Here is a 22,420-nt window from a genome sequence, read left to right on the forward strand (position 1 = left end):
ATTCCACAAATTTTATAGCACATACAAAAGTCACACAAGTTATGTTTACACATGAAAACAGGACCATGATATCTGACTGCTCCAACGAGATAAAGGATTTGTCACTTTTATTTCGATTAATTACCCACGGGATAGGATGAGTGCAGTCAGGTTATTTGCCAAGCAGTTCCGAGTAGTTCCATCACGCTCTCCTTACAGACGAGGAACAGGCAGCATCCGCCATGTAGTCATGGCATTAATGGTATAGAGGTGATACACTATCTTCATGCCATATCATGTTTCTTTTGTCATGGAGCCCCCATCAACGTTCTCCAAGGAAAGAAAACTGGGGGCTAGCATTCTTCAACAAACGTGAAATAAACAATAAAAAGAGGAACATGAAAAATATTTAGGTAATTTTGCATTTGCAGAAGCATGGAATTCTTACACCAGACAATTTTTGCAACTTTTGGTGTGCAAGTGGCATTATCCACTGATTGTTTGCTAGCCAGACTTGAATTGTACGGTTGATAGCCATGACCGTGGCCAAAATATTTACAATTGTTTTATAAATAGAAATAAATATATCATAATCTTAATATCTGTTGTAGGCAGAATTATTAACCAAGGTTTCTTTTTGTATCTGTTTCATGTTTGTGCATTATTTGTAATTGTCATGACATCACCCGTACAGAGTTCACAGTGTCAACTTCTGTTCACTTAGAATCAGATCAGTCTTTGTTTATCTAGCACTAGCCTCTGTTCAACTATTACTAGCCTCTGTTCAGCTAGTACTAGCCTCTGTTCAACTAGTACTAGCCACTGTTCAACTAGTACTAGCCTCTGTTCAACTAGTACTAGCCTCTGTTCAACTAGTATCAGCCTCTGTTCAACTAGTACTAGCCTCTGTTCAACTAGTATCAGCCTGTGTTCAACTAGCACTAGTATCAGCCTCTGTTCAACTAGTATCAGCCTCTGTTCAACTAGTATCAGCCTCTGTTCAACTAGTATCAGCCTCTGTTCAGCCTCTGTTCAGCCTCTGTTCAACTAGCACTAGCCTCTGTTCAACTAGTATCAGCCTCTGTTCAACTACTATCAGCCTCTGTTCAACTAGTATCAGCCTCTGTTCAGCCTCTGTTCAACTAGTATCAGCCTCTTTTCAACTAGTATCAGCCTCTGTTCAACTAGCACTAGCCTCTGTTCAGCCTCTGTTCATCTAGTATCAGCCTCTGTTCAGCCTCTGATCAACTAGTATCAGCCTCTGTTCGACTAGTATCAGCCTCTGTTCAACTAGCACTAGCCTCTGTTCGTCTGGTACTAACCTCTGTTCACATAGGGCCAGCCTCTGTTCACAAAGTATCAGACACTGTTTACAGAAATATATAGCTGATACAAACCGATCACCATGAAGATACAAAATGCAATGATGACACAGAAGTCTTGCTGCATGTTGGAGCAGCCCTGTTGGTTCCTGTCACATGACATCATGTCAAAGTTCATTATTTCCACAGGCATCAATGACATGTCATCCAAGTTGGCTCTCTGTTCTGATCTTGACTTTGACATTTCATACTTCGACGCCATCGTTCGCAGTATTGGTTGGCCCATTTCCACGCTGTGCATATCAACCGAATGGAATGCTTTCATCTCTTGACTCGTATCCCAATTGTGCTTATTCTGGAAGTATATCAATTATGATATGAAGTGACAACAAGCCAAACTATTACAATCAAACAGAGCCAACAGTTTCATCGAAGAGATAAAGCATTAATATTTTTTCAATGCAGACAATTGACAGTGATACCACAGGGACAAACACCGTTTACTCACTTAATCAACCATGTACACACATTCTGCAAGCCTATTTGCTTGACACCACGTGCAAATCCACAGATATGATACATAGGATATAAACACATTGTGATTGCAAATTACATTGACACCATTTTCAGTACTTCAGATATGATTGATCAAACTTGCTAGCCCTTGTACCGACACCATGCGCAATACCTCGGATATCGTTAATCACACGTGCTAGTCCTTGTACTGACACCATGTGTACTACCTCGGATATCGTTAATCACACGTGCTAGTCCTTGTACTGACACCATGTGTACTACCTCGGATATGGTTAATCACACGTGCTAGTCCTTGTACTGACACCATGTGCACTACCTCGGATATCGTTAATCACACGTGCTAGTCCTTGTACTGACACCATGTGTACTACCTCGGATATGGTTAATCACACGTGCTATTCCTTGTACTGACACCATGTGTACTACCTCGGATATGGTTAATCACACGTGCTATTCCTTGTACTGACACCATGTGTACTACCTCGGATATGGTTAATCACACGTGCTATTCCTTGTACTGACACCATGTGTACTACCTCGGATATGGTTAATCACACGTGCTAGTCCTTGTACTGACACCATGTGCACTACCTCGGATATGGTTAATCACACATATTGGCCCTTGTACTGACACCATGTGCACTACCTCGGATATCGTTAATCACACATATTGGCCCTTGTACTGACACCATGTGCACTACCTCGGATATCGTTAATCACACGTATTGGCCCTTGTACTAACCATGTGCACTACCACATATATGATTAATCAAACTTGCTAGCCCTTGTACTGACACCATGTGCACTACCTCGGATATCGTTAATCACACGTATCGGCCCTTGTACTGACACCATGTGCACTACCTCAGATATCGTTAATCACTCGTGCTAGTCCTTGTACTCACACCATGTGCACTACCTCGGATATGGTTAATCATTCGTGCTAGTCCTTGTACTGACACCATGTGCACTACCTTGGATATGGTTAATCACACATATTGGTCCTTGTACTGCCACCATGTGCACTACCTCGGATATGGTTAATCACTCGTGCTAGTCCTTGTACTCACACCATGTGCACTACCTCGGATATGGTTAATCACACATATTGGTCCTTGTACTGCCACCATGTGCACTACCACATATATGATTAATCACACGTGCTAGTCCTTGTACTTACAATGTTTATTATGGACTCAATATACGTATTCTGAGATAACAAATCTTCTGGCATTGGTGAACTGTGGAAGGCAATTTTACTATTGCAATAGTTAAAACACTATTGTGATAATATTACAGTACATGCAGTTCGATTGGTACTTTATTGTATTTTTCTTTGCATTATTCGTCATGAAACCTCAATTTTACTTGTCTTTTCATGTCGACCAAGTACAAAATGCGACAGGTTACTGTGGGCGTTGTTGATGAGGTACTTCTGGTCATGGTCTGGCACAGTTAGGACACGTTTTCAAATGGATACCCAAAAGTATACCTTCAAATAAACTGTAGTTTGTATCAAAGCTAATGGAAATTCTTATGATCAACAATATGCTTTTAAGTTTTACCTCAATCGATACTACCGATAGCGTAGCGGCATCAATGTCAACTACTGATACCTTGAATGTACATGACTATCGTGGACAATTGCGATCCATCCTTATAACCACACTGGCATGACTAGTTGTCAAGTCATCACTTTTCAACCTCTTCACAACTGCCCGTTGTTGTCTATGTTAATCTGCTGCTTATCACAACATGCCATGCAAATATACCTCTCATCACTCGGTTGTGGTCCCTCCAGTTTGATAACGGTGTAAGACTCTACATAGATATATCGCTTTATGCAATAAACCAGAAGATGTTATCCATAAAGTTGTTCGCTTTTCTTACTTATGTGCCAATTTCTAGTATGCCAATCAAACCTCTTTGGAATAATTTTATTCTAACAAGTCCTGCATTTTTTTGGAAAACAACCTTTTCATATTGAAATTCGTGAACAGGCTGATGAATATTTGTGCCTTACAACATTTACACGCCTTATTTACACATCTATGTAAATATCCATCTACACACGTATGTACAGTTACAAATGTCCCAAATTACTTACGTGAATGAATGTTGTGCATGTGAAGGGGGTATTAGACAAGCTCTCCTGTCAATAGGACTACTATAAAGGTAGTTATCAAACATAATGTTTGTAAAAAGGAGGATATTATATGCTTCTGCTAAACAAAAATGGAAAATATAAATTATGACACTGTAATCAACGTCGTGCATCCGTTTAGAGACCGTCCATTTGATATTCTGAGGGGGGGCAGGGAATTTGTATTGAGACCAGATGGTTTTTTCAGCAAGATATTTTATATAAGCAAAAATATTTTTATCTTAAAAAACATTGCAGCAATGTTATCTGGGTGACAGACAATTTCTTTTCCCCCATATATATGAAGCATAATGATGTTTTTTAAAGAATTTTCGGGGACAATTTCTGTTTTTCGAAAAAAAAAATCAAGCGCCCGCACCCCCTAAAGAAATGGCATACTGCATACAACTTAAAAAATATTACAAAGACCGCAAACGTTTTCATTCAGGCCAAACAGTTTTCATTACTTACTTCACGGAGTTTCTACTAAAAAACTTGGTGGTCACAATAAACATACAATTATAAGTACCAAACACTGTCTTTATAAAAGTGATTATTCAATAATATTAGGAACTTGACATCACCAGTTCCCTTTCAACTAGTAAAGCATAAACATTCCGCAACAAGTAAGCAACAATAACAACCCTTACAGACATACTATCTGTTATACCAGTAATACCTCGCTATACCAGTCATACCTTGCTATACCACAACTCCTCCTTGTCACACGGCCGCGAGACATGCTGTAGAACATGGCGAGTACTGTTGTACGTCATAGGCACTTATGACAATGCTTGTGTTCGATTTCAAAACATATTACACGTATTCATAATAATGATATATATGAACTAACAGACAAGCCTTTGTCGGTGAAACTGTATACATCGAAATGTAAATGACTAAATAGTGTTCTGACAGACAGTTTGTTAAGTAAATTAGGCATCAAGGCCCATAATTCGATCTCGGCAATGTCGACGAACAGGGGATTTAAGTTTGGTATTTCACGGAATTTCTTACAATTGTCACCGCGATTATCTGTACCTTTTCTCCCTATAACGATCTTCATACCTCGCCCACTTTGGAAGCGATCGTTCGGCCATTGCATTTATCTGCGTTGCCCAGCTACATCTGTGGGAACAACTCACTAGATGATTCCCTCTAAAAAACAATGTCGTCCAACTTACGACGTCATCTAGTTCCGATTCTGAAATGTGTCGAATTTGTATGCGCGCTATTTCAAATGTACTGACAGTAAAACATATTTCCCTACATTTTTCATTGCTCCCTTATTCGATTCCATCAGTGGGTTTAGAACAAAGAGCTTGTAAAACAAACAAATTATCAACAGTGGATCGACCGGTCGACCGGGACCCTGCTTAAGGCTCGGACAGTAAATCATTTACTTCCATCCATATTCTCCATCGTTTTTCTATGATTGACCCGAAGAATACTACCATAACATTAAGTAGTGAAATACCTCAGTGAGGTGGTTCTATAAGTACTTGAATCACAAGCTGACCCAATAATCATTCTGATATTCCATGGTCCTGGAATCACATCCGTGTCTAAAGTCTTATTATACAGTAAACTACAAGGATGGTGCAAAGGGGTGCGATGGTATTTTAAAGAATTCCTGGGGTATCCCACCTTCTTCAACAGAATACCCCATACTCAGATTATTGATAGCGTCCTTGACCTTGTCATGTTTTACAGCAACGTGTGTTACGGTTTTGCAATGCGCACTTGCAGTTATTACTCTATCGTTTATCAGTTCATGGTATTTCAGTGTTAAATACTTACATGACAAGTGGAGTTACCATCTACATGAAGACCAGGCTTTCCGAATGGAAGTGACGGCGTTGCTTCGATCGGACACTGGTTGTGTGATCGTACATCCAGGGAATATCACGAGTAATGCTGACGTGTTTCGTACCAGATGAATTTAACATTGGCCAAACCCGGATACGTTGTGTCACACAGCAAGCCAACTTGATTCAATCAGGGATAAATGTACAGGTGTAGAGTCATGAAAGGCAGAACAGCGTCGAGGCAGTTATAACAAGCTGTACTGCCAGGCACTGAATGCAGGTATTCATAACAAAGTGACGTGCACACAGCCTGAACGTAAATTCAATATATTCAAACCATTTCAGGGGCGGATCCAGAATTTTTAACAAAATGGGTGGTGGGAAGGGGGTGTGTGTTGCACATATATCATACAATATAATACGAAGTGACTTGGCCGAGGGCGCAGTTAACATAAAAAATGTTGGTATGCTCACCCTTACACCCTCATCTGGGGCCGCCAGTGATTTGTGAAACCAGCTTGTACATTATACTACGCATTCCCGCTGTTTAGACGCAGATACTTTTGAGTGTATCTATCTTAAATATTGTCCATATATATTTTATATGGGTCAGAAGTATGGGGTTACCAGTGGTATGATCATTTAGGACGAGTTCATCTTTTGGCATGTAAAGGTTTTTTAAAGGTGGGAAAAGAAACGCCCAATGCCATTGTCTATGGTGAATGTTACCCGCTTTATGTCAATGCACAGGTCCGCATGATAAAGTCTTGGTTACAATTAACCAGGATGCATGAAGGGCGTATCCCAAGAAAAGTATATAACATGTTGATGTATTTCGACAACATTGGTCATAATACTTGGGTAGCATCTGTTCGTAATATTTTATTTTCGCATGGTTTGGGATTTGTATAGTTAAACAAGTCTGTTGAGGACAATATAGCTTTCATTGGGGTGCTTAAAACGTGTCTTGTATTTCGTCAAAACTGGATGTCAACACTCAACAGTAGTACCCGATATGTGATGTATAAAGAATATTAAACACTGTTTGAACCTGAAAGATATTTGAGTATTTACAATGTACGCAGTGTTTTTTATTGAATTAAGATGTAATGTTTTACCTTTACGACAGAACGAGGGAAGATGGCAATCTATTGAATCATGTTCACGTATGTGTCCTGTTTGCAATTTGTCTGTTGAAGATGAATATCATTTCGTATTGATCTGTAAACATTATACTGAACTGCGTAAAGTGTATTTGCCATAATTGTATTGGCAATTTCCAACTATATATAAATTCAAAAGTTTATTGTGTACAACCCAGGATGAGTTATTAAAACGACTGCAATATTATGTATATATTCATACAAAAAAATTCACTTTGTATTGCTGGCGTTGAATTTCTTGCATATGGGCCAAAGGCCTACACACAAATAAACTAATTTTGACTTTTACTTTTACATACACCTTCTAATATTTAAACAGAACGATATACTTTATCTTCCTGAAACTATGTGATGTATCAATCGACTCTTGTGGATAGGGCGTCTCTTATGTAACAACAAGGAAATATCGCAGCTTTCTATCAGTTGGCCTGCACTTGTCCGACCTAACAGGGCTGGGCAGGGTGGCTGACTATCGGCTCCAAGTTGCCGCCTTGCTATTGTTGTGCTTCTATGCAGCTGCTCATAAGAGGACGAATAAAGTGCTGTGGACTCAATGGTGGACTTCTGTGTTTGAACAGACATCCCAACTATTTAGCCCGGGATACATGGCGGTGTCTGAAAGCTCGGAACCTCTCGCTGATTCAAATGTAAAATCCATTATCAATCTTCATTCAGGACATTGTGTGCGATGACCCGTACTCGTATGGTGTTTTACGTTGCAAAATATTTCGCTGTGCCAACCAGTGAGATCGACTAACCAATGTCCTGATGCCGTGTGCATCCAGTGCCTGGGAGAAGAGAGGACACCATCAAAGTCAGCAGAGCCAACAACCAATCTCCTGATGCTGTGTGCATCCAGTGCCTGGGAGAAGAGAAGACACCATCAAAGTCCCCATAGCCAACAACCAATCTCCTGATACTGTGTGGATCCAGTGCCTGGGAGAAGAGAGGACACCATCAAAGTCCCCATAGCCAACAACCAATCTCCTGATACTGTGTGCATCCAGTGCCTGGGAGAAGAGAGGACACCATCAAAGTCCCCATAGCCAACAACCAATCTCCTGATACAGTGTGCATCCAGTGCCTGGGAGAAGAGAAGACACCATCAAAATCCCCATAGGCAACAACCAATCTCCTGATGCTGTGTGCATTCAGTGCCTGGGAGAAGAGAAGACACCATCAAAGTCCCCATAGGCAACAACCAATCTCCTAATACTGTGTGCATCCAGTGCACGGAACAAGTACTGCCACTGAACTCTTTTTTCTCAACATTTAACATTGAACCTTGTTTGTGTGAATATCGGTATTCGTGATTATGCTGTGTTTTTTTTCCTTTAGGTAAGTGTTTATATATTTCATATATAAGGCTATATCATATTTGATAAGTTACACTATGCCTCTTTCCCCCTTTAAACTCGCGGCCTATGACGTAACGGGTCCTCCAGTCTTGGTCTACATACAATATAAGTAATACAAAAAGCTTGCACAGACTTTAAAGTCTGAATACAGATCCCTGTCTTTCATGATTACTATAACTAGTCCATTCTCAAGCGCCACCGCATGGTATATAAATACAGCGACATTTCTTGTAGTACATTCACAAGAGTATACTGAATTTGTGAAGGGTAGGATGGACAAAATATTTTGATGGTATATACTGTTTACGAAAATTATCATGCATCTGACAATGTAACCCTGTTTACAAACGAGTCATAATCCTTGCTCTCTGTAGCAATCAATATATGGCTCTACAACAAATTCAGTTTTGAACAGTGAATAAGTGGACATTTTAGATCTATTTGTGAGTGAAGAATGCCGATCTTGTACATATAAACAATTGTGAATTCAGATAAAAACGAGTCTGGAAAGCAAACTTCTTGTTTTTCCCATATGTATCCAAAACCATGCTTCTATTATATAAACTTTATCTTTGAAGCCCAGTTACGCTTGTCATTTGTCAAAGCTTGATACAGCATACTATAACATTTTATAGGATATCTACATTGGGGAGTTTTAATAATTTACACCAGTAAATACCACATCGTTTAAGAGCCCATGTATGTAGGGGATATCTCCCACATTCTCCCCACACAATATGGTTTGGTGTAGCCGCTGTAACCGCCAGAAAACGCTCGAAAGCTGACAAGTGTACACATTCAATTTCCTAAAGTTGTCGATACCCCAGATTTCAAACCCGTATAAAAGAACAGGCAAAACGTAGGTGTCAACTATTCTGAAGAACAAACAGATAAAACACCATTATCATATAAAACTGTCCAGGGTTAACTCTATTCACCGAGCCTTGGCTGAATCGACAAATACGGCATATATTTTGCCTCGCTTGTGTCCTAGATATCGTTGTGTGGCTGATACACATATTTTCAGTTGTTGAATAGCAACGACGGAAACCGACCTGGGATTCAACACTTTTATCAAAGCATTCACTCCAGAACTTGTATTTAAGATTGAAACATACGAGCCATATTGAAACCGCACTTCAATGCGTACCTTTGTGATAACTACCCGTGGAGTTAACATCTCCTTATTTTGTATAAAAAGGACAATATTCCCATCTGACCATGAATTTTTGAAATAAGCTTTTTCAAACATTAAGTTAAAAATAATTATAAAATAAGGTACTAAAACATCAGCTGAATTTGTAAAAAATTCGGAAATAAGCTTACCATCACCAGATGTTTTACGATGTTTAGCTAAATAATGGCCTCTCTGACCTCCTCTTGTTCAATGTGGGAATTCAATATAGATTTGCTCTGTTGAGAGAGAGAGAGAGAGAGAGAGAGAGAGAGAGAGAGAGAGAGAGAGAGAGAGAGAGAGAGAGAGAGAGAGAGAGTAGTAGTAGTAGTAAACGTTACTTATACTTGGACTTTCATTTCTATTTTAAAGATTATTATTCGGTGTTCATGTTAAAGAAGGTGGAGACGGGGCGGTCGGGTATCCGAGTGGTTAAAACGTTCGCACTTCACGCCGAAGACCCCGGTTCGATGGGGTACAATGTGTAAAGCCCATTTCTGTTGTCCCCCGCCGTAATATTTCTGGACCATTGCTTAAAGCGGCGTAAACCCATACTCACTCACTTTGATAAGACAAAAGCTCAATAACAAGAATAGCGGATTATGTGGAAATATAAGAAAAAAATGTTTTAAAAAAACACCAACTTCAATCTAGAACATGTCATTCAAAATAAAAGAGATATTTCTGTCAAGATCATCCACCTAACCAACAGTCGGAATCTCAAAGTCATGGCCAGTTCATTATCCCAGCCTGGGTCTGCAAACAATTCGTAATTTGATGACCCGTACAGTAAGCAACTCCTTACTTCACAAATGAAATAAATAGTAGCATCACAAGTGCAGTGACAGAGCTGGATTACACCGTGAAATGGTACTCCATATAACAAGCATTTGCACACTGGATCAAAACTGGTCACACTGAATAGAAAACCATATATATGTAAATCTGCCACATGATGTCACATTTAACAAACAATGTTTTATAATCTCACTTTTGGAAGACACAGAGAATTCTGAGAAAGACCAATATCCACATGACATAAATACTCAGGGCTGTGGGATGTCTCTGACAATTTCCCCGTCATTGCTCAGCTTGTGGAACTCCTGAATAATCTCCTCGCCTTTCATGGAAATCATCCGATCGTTTTCAATAGCGAGGTCTCGGGTCAAAGGATCAATATTTTGTAGTTCGCGTTTAAACTGTCCAATCTCGCCCATCTGTTTTGCGATTTCTCCAAAGTGTAGTGCTCTTTCCATCTGCCCCGTCTCTTGGCTCAAGACAGCTTTGGCTAAATAGAAGAACATTTTCCTTCTGGCATCCATGTTCTGCCATGTAGCTTCAACACGATCTAGGACACACTCAGCGGCCTTGCGGTCGCGCATTGTAGTCCGGAAACCCGCAATTTTGTTTCCCATAAGCCCAATTCCTAGATAAAAACAAGCCATCTTCACATACAGCATTCTGGAACAATCTTCTTTCACGTCATCTTCTTCTTGACTGAAGTGAACTTCGATTGCTTCCTTTATTCTTTCTATTATCTGATTTTTCATGTCCTCGGTCGGCTCAAGCTCATATTCTTTCAACAGGAGGTTGATTTCCATGTATATGACAAGACCGGTATCCCTGCATGGGACAACACGATCAGCGTGAGTTTTGGCGTATCCTAAAACTGTCAGGCCATCTTTAGCTCGCCCTTTCACATCAAACACTGATGCTTTACGAGCCAGGAAAATCATGCTGGAGGACGTAGGGTCTGATGTGAATGGAATTAAGGACGCCATTTCTTTAAAGTAGTCAGTGTCCCCCGACACGTCTGGGCTGGACACCCTCATGTTTCGTGCCCGGGCGTCCAGGATGACGAACTGGACATCTGCATCTTTCTTCCATTTTGAGGCTAGTTGTCCAAGGAAAGTTTCGTGCTTTGTTGAGTTTCCCTCCATACAAAGAAACTTTAAATGTTGTTGCATTTTTGTAAGAATCCTCTTCTTTTTTGTCATGGTGTTAATTCTAGCAGGACATTTGCACATTGGACAGATGTTCTTGTTGGATGACGTGCCATCTTCCTCCTTAACCTCATACTCATCTTCATCAACATCACGTTGAGAAGCTCTTCTCCTTTTCCGAGGTCTAGTACATCTTTCATGTGTTACCTGCTCCAACTCCAGTTGACGTAGCACTTCCTTTATTTTGTCTGCAAGGAATGTATAGCCATTGTTGAGACACAGCGAACTTAGGAAAACGTCCATTGAACACTTCCTTCTGACGATGCCGAGGAGGTCCCGGCATTGTGTTGCTCGGTTAGTTATCCCCAACAACTCCTCATATTCAAGATGAGTCAACTGCTCTTTTGAATAAAGAAAGTCAATTACATGATATTTTGGATCGAGTGTTTCGACAAAATCACAAGTGAGATGTTGAAGTGCCCGTTTCTCCAGTTCATTCATGACTCTTTGTGCCATGTTGTCTGTTAAACTTTTATTCCAAAGATGTTAACCAAACATGTACCTGTCCTCTACTGTTGTTGTTTTTTGTTCATGTTTTCACTATCGACCATTGTCTTCGGAATGTCTGAAAAAAGAAGAGATGAGATAGTTACAACTTGACATTGTAAATAACAGGATAGTTCGGCCCATACGTTTAGATATAAGGAAGTGACTATATTCAGAACTTAATGACGTCATATCTACGCTCGGTGATACTACGATGGGATAACAAATATATATACATGCAGTAGGTATTAATTCACTCTCCTGGTTACATGATTGGCATGGGATATGTAATGTATACACACGTGCAGTAGGTATTTATTCACTCTCCTGGTTACATAGTGGACGGGGATATGTAATGTCTATACACATGCAGTAGGTATTAATTCACTCTCCTGGTTACATGCTTGGCATGGGATATGTAATGTATATACACGTGCAATAGGTATTTATTCAATCTCCTGGTTACATAGTGGACGGGGATATGTTATGTCTATACACGTGCAGTAGGTATTGATTCACTCTCCTGGTTACATGACTGGCGTGGGATATGTAATGTATACACACGTGCAGTAGGTATTGATCCACTCTCCTGGTTACATAGTGGACGGGGGATATGTAATGTATATACACGTGCAGTAGGTATTGATTCACTTTCCTGGTTACATGACTGGCATAGGATATGTAATGTATATACACGTGCAGTAGGTATTGATTCACTCTCCAGGTTACATAGTGGACGGATATATGTAATATCTATACACGTGCAGTAGGTATTGATTCTCTCTCCTGGTTACATAGTGGACGGGGGATATGTAATGTCTATACACTTGCAGTAGGTATTGATTCACTCTCCTGGTTACATAGTGGACGGGGGATATGTAATGTGTATACACTTGCAGTAGGTATTGATTCACTCTCCTGGTTACATAGTGGGCGGGGATATGTAATGTCTATACACGTGCAGTAGGTATTGATTCACTCAAGTGACTACCGAGTGCAGTGCATTGTGTACGTCGTGTGACTGCAATGCACAGGCTCGGGTTTGTATAGATACCCACTGAAACACGGTCTTGGAGTCCTAGGACTGGCATATGTGAAAGGCATATGCTTTTTTCATACTTTGATAATAAAGCTGGACTGTGTGTCTGGGTAAAATCGGAGGGCCACTGAACGTGTGGCATGGTTAGTTTAAACATATTTTATTCTCACAATTTAGAACCCCTCTCTCTCCCCTACGTATGCTTATTTACAGTTAAAACATTAAATGACAGAAAAGAAAGAAGAGAAATAGAGAAACGCATGTACATTAACATTGCTCTCTAAACCCTTTTTGTTTTCCTTGTACATAGATATATACATCCCTGAACATGTTTTCGTTGACATGATTAGGTAAAGATGCATTGCAAATGAGCATCAAGCCAATATCAACATCACAGGTATCTTCCACAATTAACAACAGCTGAGTGCATCAATTCGTTTCTAGCTGATTTAAATGGGCATTCCTTGAAACAAATATATGATTTTTCACCTGGGCTGCCACATCGGCATTTTGTATCCTCGTTTCAAGCTTTTCTAAATAAATCATTTTTAATTCACTATCCCCATGTTTTAATTCTGTATGTATTTTTTTTCTGCGATCATATGAGAAGTATGTTTGAACTGGATGTATCTTTTGTTTTATTGGTACAGCCGTCCCAAACTTCACATGCATATTCAAAATGTTGAGCATAAACTTAAATTCTCATTGAATGAGTGAGTCGGGTTAAACGCCGCTTTGAACAGCATTCCAGTTTTATCACGGCGTGTAGAGAAAACAATCGAAGTAACGAGATAAAAACTCGAAACTTCGAGCATTATTACTGCGTGTATCATCTAAATTAGTTTCAGTGAAACAAACCACGTGACAGTAGGAACAATACACACTTGGAAAATCTAACTTACTGCGTGCGCTTCTTGTGTTGATACAGACATTGGGGAAGTACACAGATTTCTCGTACCGAGCAGTTTCACGGATAAGTGGGCCCAGGTTGAGCTCCATGTCCCTGGCAAGCTGTAGATACAACAGCAATAAAACAATGTCCGTATAACCTGCCTGCGTTTGTAAAATACAGAGACACAGAATGAATGCACATGTTTTACATTGGGTGATTAGTACAACACCCATTGAACATAGTTCGTTCAAGAGCGTTTTTGATCGAATTTCTATTACAAATAGCCCACTTATAGAATTGAAGCTTACTTTTCTGGGATAGAATTGTAATTCAACATGGAACACCTCAATCGCCCTACGATGGTGGACAATGTCATTACCCATATGGCAGATACATTTTGAAGTAGGTGCAATGTGTGTAGCGACATGACTGACGGGTGGACATTTGGAGTTTATGACCCGGATACATTGGAAATGATCACATGCGAGACAAAATGGTTGAGTGAGCACACACAAAGATACAATCCAGTGTTGCGTCATGGTTATAGTTGGTGCATGAGGACAGGCACAAACGAACAGGATAACAATAGGTGAGACTGTTCATATGTGTAAATCCTGCCGTCGTCTGGCATGTTGAGTCCTGACTTTTAGTAGATTTGGAATACCGTATGGCTTGAGGAAAATACCAGAGTTTCTTGACACAGACGTGTTTCTCTTCTTCTTTAATCTGAGAGGCCCATCGACAGTCTAGCGGCAGTACTATATGTGTCAGCTGATCTACGACTTTCATTTAGAACAGCTTCGACTTCACCTTAATGTTCCTTCCCGGAAATAGACCTGTTTACTTCTACATGTCTGGCCATCGGTGTTATTGTCTTTGTTGTAATTAGGTGCATGCCACACATAATGCAATGCCATAAAAGGTGGGCTTTTTACAGCCACAGCTTCTATGAAGGTGATCACACATGCACGCACGCACGCACGCACTGACACGCACACACATTGACACACAGGCGCGCGCGCGAACTCTCTCTCTCTCTCTCTCTCACACACACACACACACACAAGCGTTATCATTAAAAAAAGAACACAGCCTACTTTCTTCCACTTCCTTAAAACATACTCTTGACACAGAAATCGCACATTCCATATTCAGGATCGGGATTAGAATACATGGGTTCGAATCCAAGAACGAAGCCGGTTGGGATCCTTGGCTTGTGAGCAACCTAACCGTGGTACGATGAGCGTCAGTGTTGGCCTTCCCTCCGCACTGAGCTGACACGCCGTGATATAACAGAAATACTGGTCAAAATCGACCTCAAACTAAACTCATATGACTCACTCAAGAAAACTTACCACACTAAACTAAGTTTGAATACACAGGGTTCATTAACGATTATTAGACTCTATCGAACAGGTGTTACTGGTGGTGAACTAAGAATAATACGTGCCACTTACCTCTGTTTTGAAGGGGTCCCTGTGAATCTTAAGCGTGTAAATCCGAGGTCTGAGACAAGCTTCAGTTATTTCTCTACACTATTTGCATTTTACATCGTAGCATATACACTGCGTGGTTATATTGCCGTAAGTCTATGTCTGTGACATATGCCTTGTGGGATAGAGACAATATATCAGGGTTTTTCGTCGTAAGTTGCCAAGGAAATACCACGGACCTATATAACCAAGTATTATACAAGTCCGTGGAAATACCCCCCCCCCCCCCCCCCCCCCTGTCAGCGAGTCTAAGGTCATCTCGACACGCTTCAGCGTTTAGGGGAGTGCCTCATCCACACGTTGGTGATCATGAGTCCCGGAGCTACAGTATATGCGTAACACTGCCCATACTTGAACTAAAATAGCACATGTAACTACATGTCATAATAAAAGCATCGTGTGACGCATTCGTAATGTAGCAGTATCTATTTCCGAACCAAAATGACTAAGTTGGTGATAAGTATATATGGTGGTCATGAAAAGTTGTAACATGTATTTGGCGGTGGGGGTGGCCAATCTCCCCTCTCCCTCACCCCACACACCTATTATACACGCAATGACCAGTCCCCAATGAGTGTTGTAGCTGTTTTCATATAACTTAATATGGTTGTTCAAATAGGTATTTGAACCCATTTCTTAGTGTATATTTATTGGTGTTGGTATTAATTACTTGTTTACGGATCCACCGAAAAGAGGAAGAAAATACAATCTGAAGTAAACATTGACTTTGTTATCCCCCAAAACATGTTTTCTTTTCGTTTATGTTTTAAGATAAAAATGTACAGAAAACTCGATTTAATACAACCACAGAGTCATCGTTTAGTTTATGTATGAAATGTAACTGTTATGAAATAGGAAATGAATACCATTTTTGTAAATTTGTCCTTTTTATGAAAGTAGTAGAGAAAATTTATTTCCAAAATGTTACCATGTGTAATCATCTGTTCCAAACTTTATCAGTCTTTTATCTACCAGAAATGATTCTATTATCAAAAACCTGTACATACATTAAAAAAGACATTTACCTATGTAATAAACTTGAACGTTTGTTGTAAGACAATTTGTGCATGTCCTGTAAATGAACTCTGGGCCATGTGGCCTTCTGTCATGAATAAACTTCGTCGTCTTCTTCTTCTAAGGTCAAATTTTAAGTTTCAGGAACCTAGCCTCTTTTGCTTTCTTACGTGCGTCTAAGTCGCTGCAATTCGATGTGCAGAGTTGCGTCCCTTGGGCGCGCCAGAAATCTGTGATCTTGGGTTCGAATCCTGGTTCGCCCCGATTATGTTTCTAGGTTTGTCAGCCCGGTGCTCGTGGGTTTCACCGAAGTGGTAAACGTCTAAGGCCTGCATCACTTCGGGCTTCCCTCCTACATTTAGCTGACACGCCGTGACAACTTGAATTCCGTTCAATGCGGCGTTAAACCCAACTCACTCACTCAGTCACAAGACCTTAGTTCTCGCTGCCGCTACACAAATCACATCCTAGTGAGAGCACAAATACCCGTGTGTAGCGGTAACTAAACACTCAGAAATGATGTTAATGGGATTGAGGATAACACCTTATAAATTTTCTTTTTTTTTTTTTTTTTTTTTTAAATAACTTGGTTTAATTGCGACCGTGGTAGAAATACTACAAAATTATTTTTAGATTTTCTTCTTTCAATGACCTCATGAAATTTTCGACCGAGTGTAGTAAGACAAATGAAAATGACTTTACCTGAATGACAAGTCACAGGGTTACTTGTTTGGTTGTGTTTTTGTTAATCACCGCACTCAGCAATATTCCTGCTATATGACGGCGGTCTGTAAATATTCGAGTCTGGACCAGAAAATCCAGTGACTAACACTCTGACATTATACACCGCATTCGATGCCGGAAACAGCAATGTCTGGTGAACTACATGATTACAAAAAAGTGTTCCTTATTTTATGCAGTTTGATCAATAAGTCAGTAGTCTAAATCATTGAGCTAATCAATTTGCCGTTATAGCAAGTTTGAGTCAAAACATTCAAATACCACTTCAGCCCTACCTGTCTGTAAAACTCATTTAATTAACATCACTCAGTTTAGCAATACTAAGTAACCCTAGATTATATAGTGACGATGTCTAAATTGTATAGAAGGTGCTAAGTTCAACTTCTGATTTAGACGCTCTCAACACCCTTCTTTAAAATTGACATTCAAATTCGCCGCCTGTGTCAAGTTGACCTGTGAGACATCAACTGCGAAGCAGGTGCGTGCCCTCTGACCTTTGTGACGTCACATCACAACGTTTAGACATGGCGGTTTAGTCTAGCAACGGCCCCGGACAGCGAGCACACACTGTTGCGTGTAAACAAATCAAGATGCCGATAGGAAAGAGGGAAGAATTTTGGGTGAATGAAAGCATAAAGAATGATTCTTTTGAATCGTTCTTTAACGTGGGCAAGGAATTGGGGAGGTAAGTGCACTAGACTGAGCTTGGTTTGTTTGTTGTCATTGATTTGTTTGCAATAACAGTTTCCATAACATATTCAGTGTCACTCTGACATGTCAGTCACCGAACTACATGTGCTTTACTACCACGTACGCATGACCATGTATATTTCCCACCCTTGGCCTCTATAAACATGTAAATATGCATGACATTGTCTAGCTCTTCAGGATCGACTATACAAAGCTGCACACACGCGTACTATAACCATATTCTAAAAGAATACGTCAACACAATCAATTAAGCAATTCAGATTTTTTTCATGTAGATAGATTCTCCTTAAAGATATCTATCTATCTATCTATCTATCTATCTATTGGTCTGTCAGTCTGTGTGTGTGTGTGTGTGTGTGTGTGTGTGCCAACTCATCAGGAACAGATTATTTTTTTAAACTTATTAATCTTTCGGTCTTTTTATTTAACTTGCAAAACAATTAATCCACACTAGTTTCAACTATTGCAATAGACAGAAATGTGTTCACCCAAATACCCCAAAGTTTGGTGTTTGTACAGACTGATTTCACAACCAGAGGACGACCATGCAAGATCTAACATAAACTATACAGTTGGCATAATGTAAATTTATGAACATTTTGGTATTCATAACCAATGGAACAAACAAGTTGCCATTCTACTCCCTATGACCTGCTCAAGGTGAGTGCTGAACACATGACAACCAGTGACATATGATCGGCCTCCGGTGAGTGCTAGCATGGAAGGGTGCAACAATATCTAGGCACAATACGATACGTATCTTGATACAAGTACAGATCATGATACATAACCCATCTCAATTATCTGCCAGAATAACAACACAAAACAGCCATGAATTGAAATACTCATGTATTTCAAATGAGTGAAAAAATGGTGATGATTGTCTGTCACAAAAAGTAACAGGAAAGCCCAAATGATCCTGGACCTGGGATTTGAAAGAAATGGGTGTGTTTTCAAGCTCACAGTTAACCCTATCATGTATAGGTTATTCTTTCATTAAATAAACAGTAAATTGTATTTTGTCTTCATCTATCGCAATACAGGTTCGTATACATCTTACTTAGTATTGGTCATGTATTGCGGTGTATGTATTTCAATGTATCATTTCCTCCTTACTGCACTGACCAGAGTGGATTGGGTGTCCCAGTGTCTGGTGCTGCAATTCGCTGTGCATAGTTGCATCCTTTGCCATGCAAGAACCCATGGGTTTGAATCCCATATTTGCCGTGGTTATATACTGTAGGTTTGTCAACACCATAGTGAGCATACTTACATTCATGAGTTTGACGAGAGTGGTAAATGTGCAGGACCTGCTTGCTGTCTTCCCAGATCAAGGTGACACGCTGTTGAACACAGTTCAAAGTGGCGTTGAACCAAACTCAAACGCTGTACTGACTTGTTCTTTCATGATGACATACACTTTGCAATTAGCCAAGAAAATCAGTATTGCAAGAAACTGGCCTAACTTACATCACTGATACTTAAGTAATATAGTTGTCAATCTCATAAAAGTCAGATCTTAGTTTTCGCTACTGCTAAACAAGGATCTGAGGACACCCCCTTACGGGTCACATAAGAACAACCTTTCACCAATGAAATGACTGACAAGAAATTGACATTAGCCAAACAGAAGGCAGCTTTCTCAAGCCTTACGACACTAGTCTCAAACCGGCGACTACGCTTCGAAACATATATTGACGTGTTCTCGATTAAAAAAATTAAAACTGATAAGAAGAACACTCTGGAATGTCTTATAGATGGCCTAGATTGTATGGATACAATCATAAAACCTGTAACTGTTGTTTGGAATACCCCATGTTAAATATTTCGTGGTTGCATTATTAGAAAACACATTCCGACTGTCACTTTCATGATCTGGTAAGCGACGCTCTGATTGGTTGGATGAAAGCTTGTTCTGACATGACCATTAATGGGATGTCCTCAGATCTTTGTTTAGCGATAGCGAGAACAAAGATATGATTTTAATGAGATTGTATAGTTGTAAGATAATTGGCATGAATTTTCATGTGAAAATGGCTGCAAATTTGCTGAAAACAGCACATTATATATGCTCTTAGATATATGAAAACCAAACATAATTTACTAATCATGTATACATAGAGATGTAGCAGAGAAGACATGTGGAATGTTTAAATCTTTCTTTTAAGTTATTTTACCTTTTGTTTATTGTAACGTTTAAATGCAGGTGAGCTACAGAGCTTCATGGCTCTATTTTTAACATTAACATGTATCAATTTTCCATGCATTTTTCCAGGGGTGCTACCTCCTTTGTATACAAGTGTGAGCAGAAGGGTACTGGTATTCCATGGGCAGCCAAAGTAATCAAGAAACATGTAAGCATGAAGCACCCGTTGTCTTTGTCCAGGGACTGATCCGAGATTCCGAACTAAGTGCTCTTGGCAGGCAAATTGTATTGTCTCAAATCTGATTTTATTAATATGAATTCCTATTTTTTTTATTTCAGCCAAATTTTAATGTTATGTTTTAACAACACATTCAAATAAAAAGATATATAATTTAGCATTGAAGCCTCTTCCTCTTTGCTGGTCTTGTTGTCAGTGAAATACAGGCACCTTGACCAGGTCATTGCTGATACTTGCTGCAGACTTGGGGATGAATATCAGCCTCTGAGCACGAATAGATAAGCCCCTGATGTCCCAAATACTTAACAAATAACACCCAGCACTATCCAACATGACACAGCACTATCCAACATGACACACAACACTATCCCACATGATACACACTGCTATCTCACATGACATACAATGCTATCCAACATGACACACAATGCTATCCAACATGACACACAACACTATCCAACATGACACACAATGCTATCCCACATGACACACAACTCTATCCCACATGACACACAATGCTATCCAACATGACACACAATGCTATCCCACATGACACACAACTCTATCCCACATGACACACAATGCTATCCCACATGACACACAATGCTATCCCACATGACACAATACTATCCAAAATGACACACAATGCTATCCCACATGACATACAATGCTATCCAACATGACACACAACACTATCCCACATGACACACAACACTATCCAACATGACACACAATGCTATCCCACATGACACACAATGCTATCCCACATGACACACAATACTATCCAACATGACACACAATGCTATCCTACATGACACACAATGCTATCCAACATGACACACAATGCTATCCCACATGACACACAACACTATCTCACATGACACACACTGCTATCCAACATGACACACAACACTATCCAACATGATACACAATGCTATCCCACATGACACACAACTCTATCCCACATGACACACAATGCTATCCCACATGACACACAATGCTATCCCACATGACACACAATACTATCCAACATGACACACAATGCTATCCCACATGACATACAATGCTATCCAACATGACACACAACACTATCCCACATGACACACAACACTATCCCACATGACACACAATGCTATCCCACATGACACACAACTCTATCCCACATGACACACAATGCTATCCCACATGACACACAATGCTATCCCACATGACACACAATACTATCCAACATGACACACAATGCTATCCGAAATGACACACAATGCTATCCAACATGACAAACAATGCTATCCCACATGACACACAATGCTATCCCACATGACACACAACACTATCCAACATGACACACAACACAACACTATCCCACATGACACACAATGCTATCCAACATGACACACAATACTATCCAACATGACACACAATGCTATCCAACATGACACACAATGCTATCCCACATGACACACAATGCTATCCCACATGACACACAATGCTATCCCACATGACATACAATGCTATCCCACATGACACACAATGCTATCCCACATGACACACAATGCTATCCCACATGACACACAATGATATCCCACATGACACACAATGCTATCCAACATGACACACAATGCTATCCAACATGACACACAATACTATCCAACATGACACACAATGCTATCCAACATGACACACAATGCTATCCAACATGACACACAATACTATCCAACTTGACACACAATGCTATCCAACATGACACACACTGCTTTCTAACATAACACACAGCACTATCCAGCACAACACACAATGCTATCCAGCACAACACACAATGCTATCCAACATGACACACAGCGCTATCCAACGTGACACACAACTCTATCCAACATAACAGACAATGCTATCCAACATGACACACATGGCTATCTAACAAAACAGACAATGCTATCCAACATGACACACATGGCTATCTAACATAACAGACAATGCTATCCAACATGACACATATGGCTATCTAACATAACAGACAATGCTATCCAACGTGACACACAACTCTATCTAACATAACAGACAATGCTATCCAACGTGACACACAACTCTATCTAACATAACAGACACTGCTATCCAACGTGACACACAACTCTATCTAACATAACAGACAATGCTATCTAACATAACAGACAATGCT

At 40.0% G+C, this 22,420-nt stretch overlaps 2 protein-coding genes and 1 long non-coding RNA gene across 5 annotated transcripts in view; 1 reads left to right on the forward strand and 2 right to left on the reverse strand.

The window, feature by feature from the left end:
• Positions 1-380: 380 nt before the first annotated feature.
• LOC139464228 (uncharacterized) lies at positions 381-6,077 on the reverse strand. Its single transcript, XR_011653096.1, has 2 exons — positions 5,782-6,077; positions 381-1,656 (listed from the first exon to the last, which is right to left on the reverse strand). It is a non-coding gene; the product is annotated as an uncharacterized lncRNA (long non-coding RNA).
• Positions 6,078-9,339: 3,262 nt separating this feature from the next.
• LOC139464236 (uncharacterized) lies at positions 9,340-15,601 on the reverse strand. Of its 3 annotated transcripts, XR_011653097.1 has the most exons (4): positions 15,362-15,601; positions 13,915-14,023; positions 11,990-12,052; positions 11,622-11,675 (listed from the first exon to the last, which is right to left on the reverse strand). XR_011653097.1 is itself a non-coding variant. In XM_071245761.1 (3 exons), the coding sequence occupies exon 3, from the start codon at positions 11,941-11,943 to the stop codon at positions 10,531-10,533; it is 1,413 nt and encodes a 470-aa protein (XP_071101862.1). In that variant the 5' UTR covers positions 11,944-12,052; positions 13,915-14,023; positions 15,362-15,601; the 3' UTR covers positions 9,340-10,530. The 3 variants fall into 3 exon arrangements, 2 of the variants coding, with proteins under 2 accessions (XP_071101862.1, XP_071101869.1); XM_071245761.1 differs by having other exon boundaries at positions 9,340-12,052; XM_071245768.1 differs by lacking the exon at positions 13,915-14,023 and having other exon boundaries at positions 9,340-12,052.
• A 2,077-nt stretch (positions 15,602-17,678) lies between these two features.
• Positions 17,679-22,420, forward strand: part of LOC139464256 (calcium/calmodulin-dependent protein kinase type IV-like) — a 30,005-nt gene continuing 25,263 nt past the window's right edge. Inside the window, exons 1-2 of the mRNA XM_071245781.1 lie at positions 17,679-17,837; positions 20,139-20,217. Coding sequence (XP_071101882.1) covers positions 17,743-17,837; positions 20,139-20,217 — 174 coding nt within the window. The 5' untranslated portion in view covers positions 17,679-17,742. The remainder of the gene's footprint in view (positions 17,838-20,138; positions 20,218-22,420) is intronic.

Source organism: Haliotis cracherodii, unplaced genomic scaffold, assembly GCF_022045235.1.
Source record: "Haliotis cracherodii isolate W230 unplaced genomic scaffold, xgHalCrac1.p SCAF_1, whole genome shotgun sequence".
Taxonomy (NCBI): Eukaryota; Metazoa; Mollusca; class Gastropoda; order Lepetellida; family Haliotidae; genus Haliotis; species Haliotis cracherodii.

Bases quoted from the DNA above. Each gene is read 5' to 3' on its own strand.
- LOC139464236 (XM_071245768.1), bottom strand. From the start codon at position 11,943: ATGGCACAAAGAGTCATGAATGAACTGGAGAAACGGGCACTTCAACAT.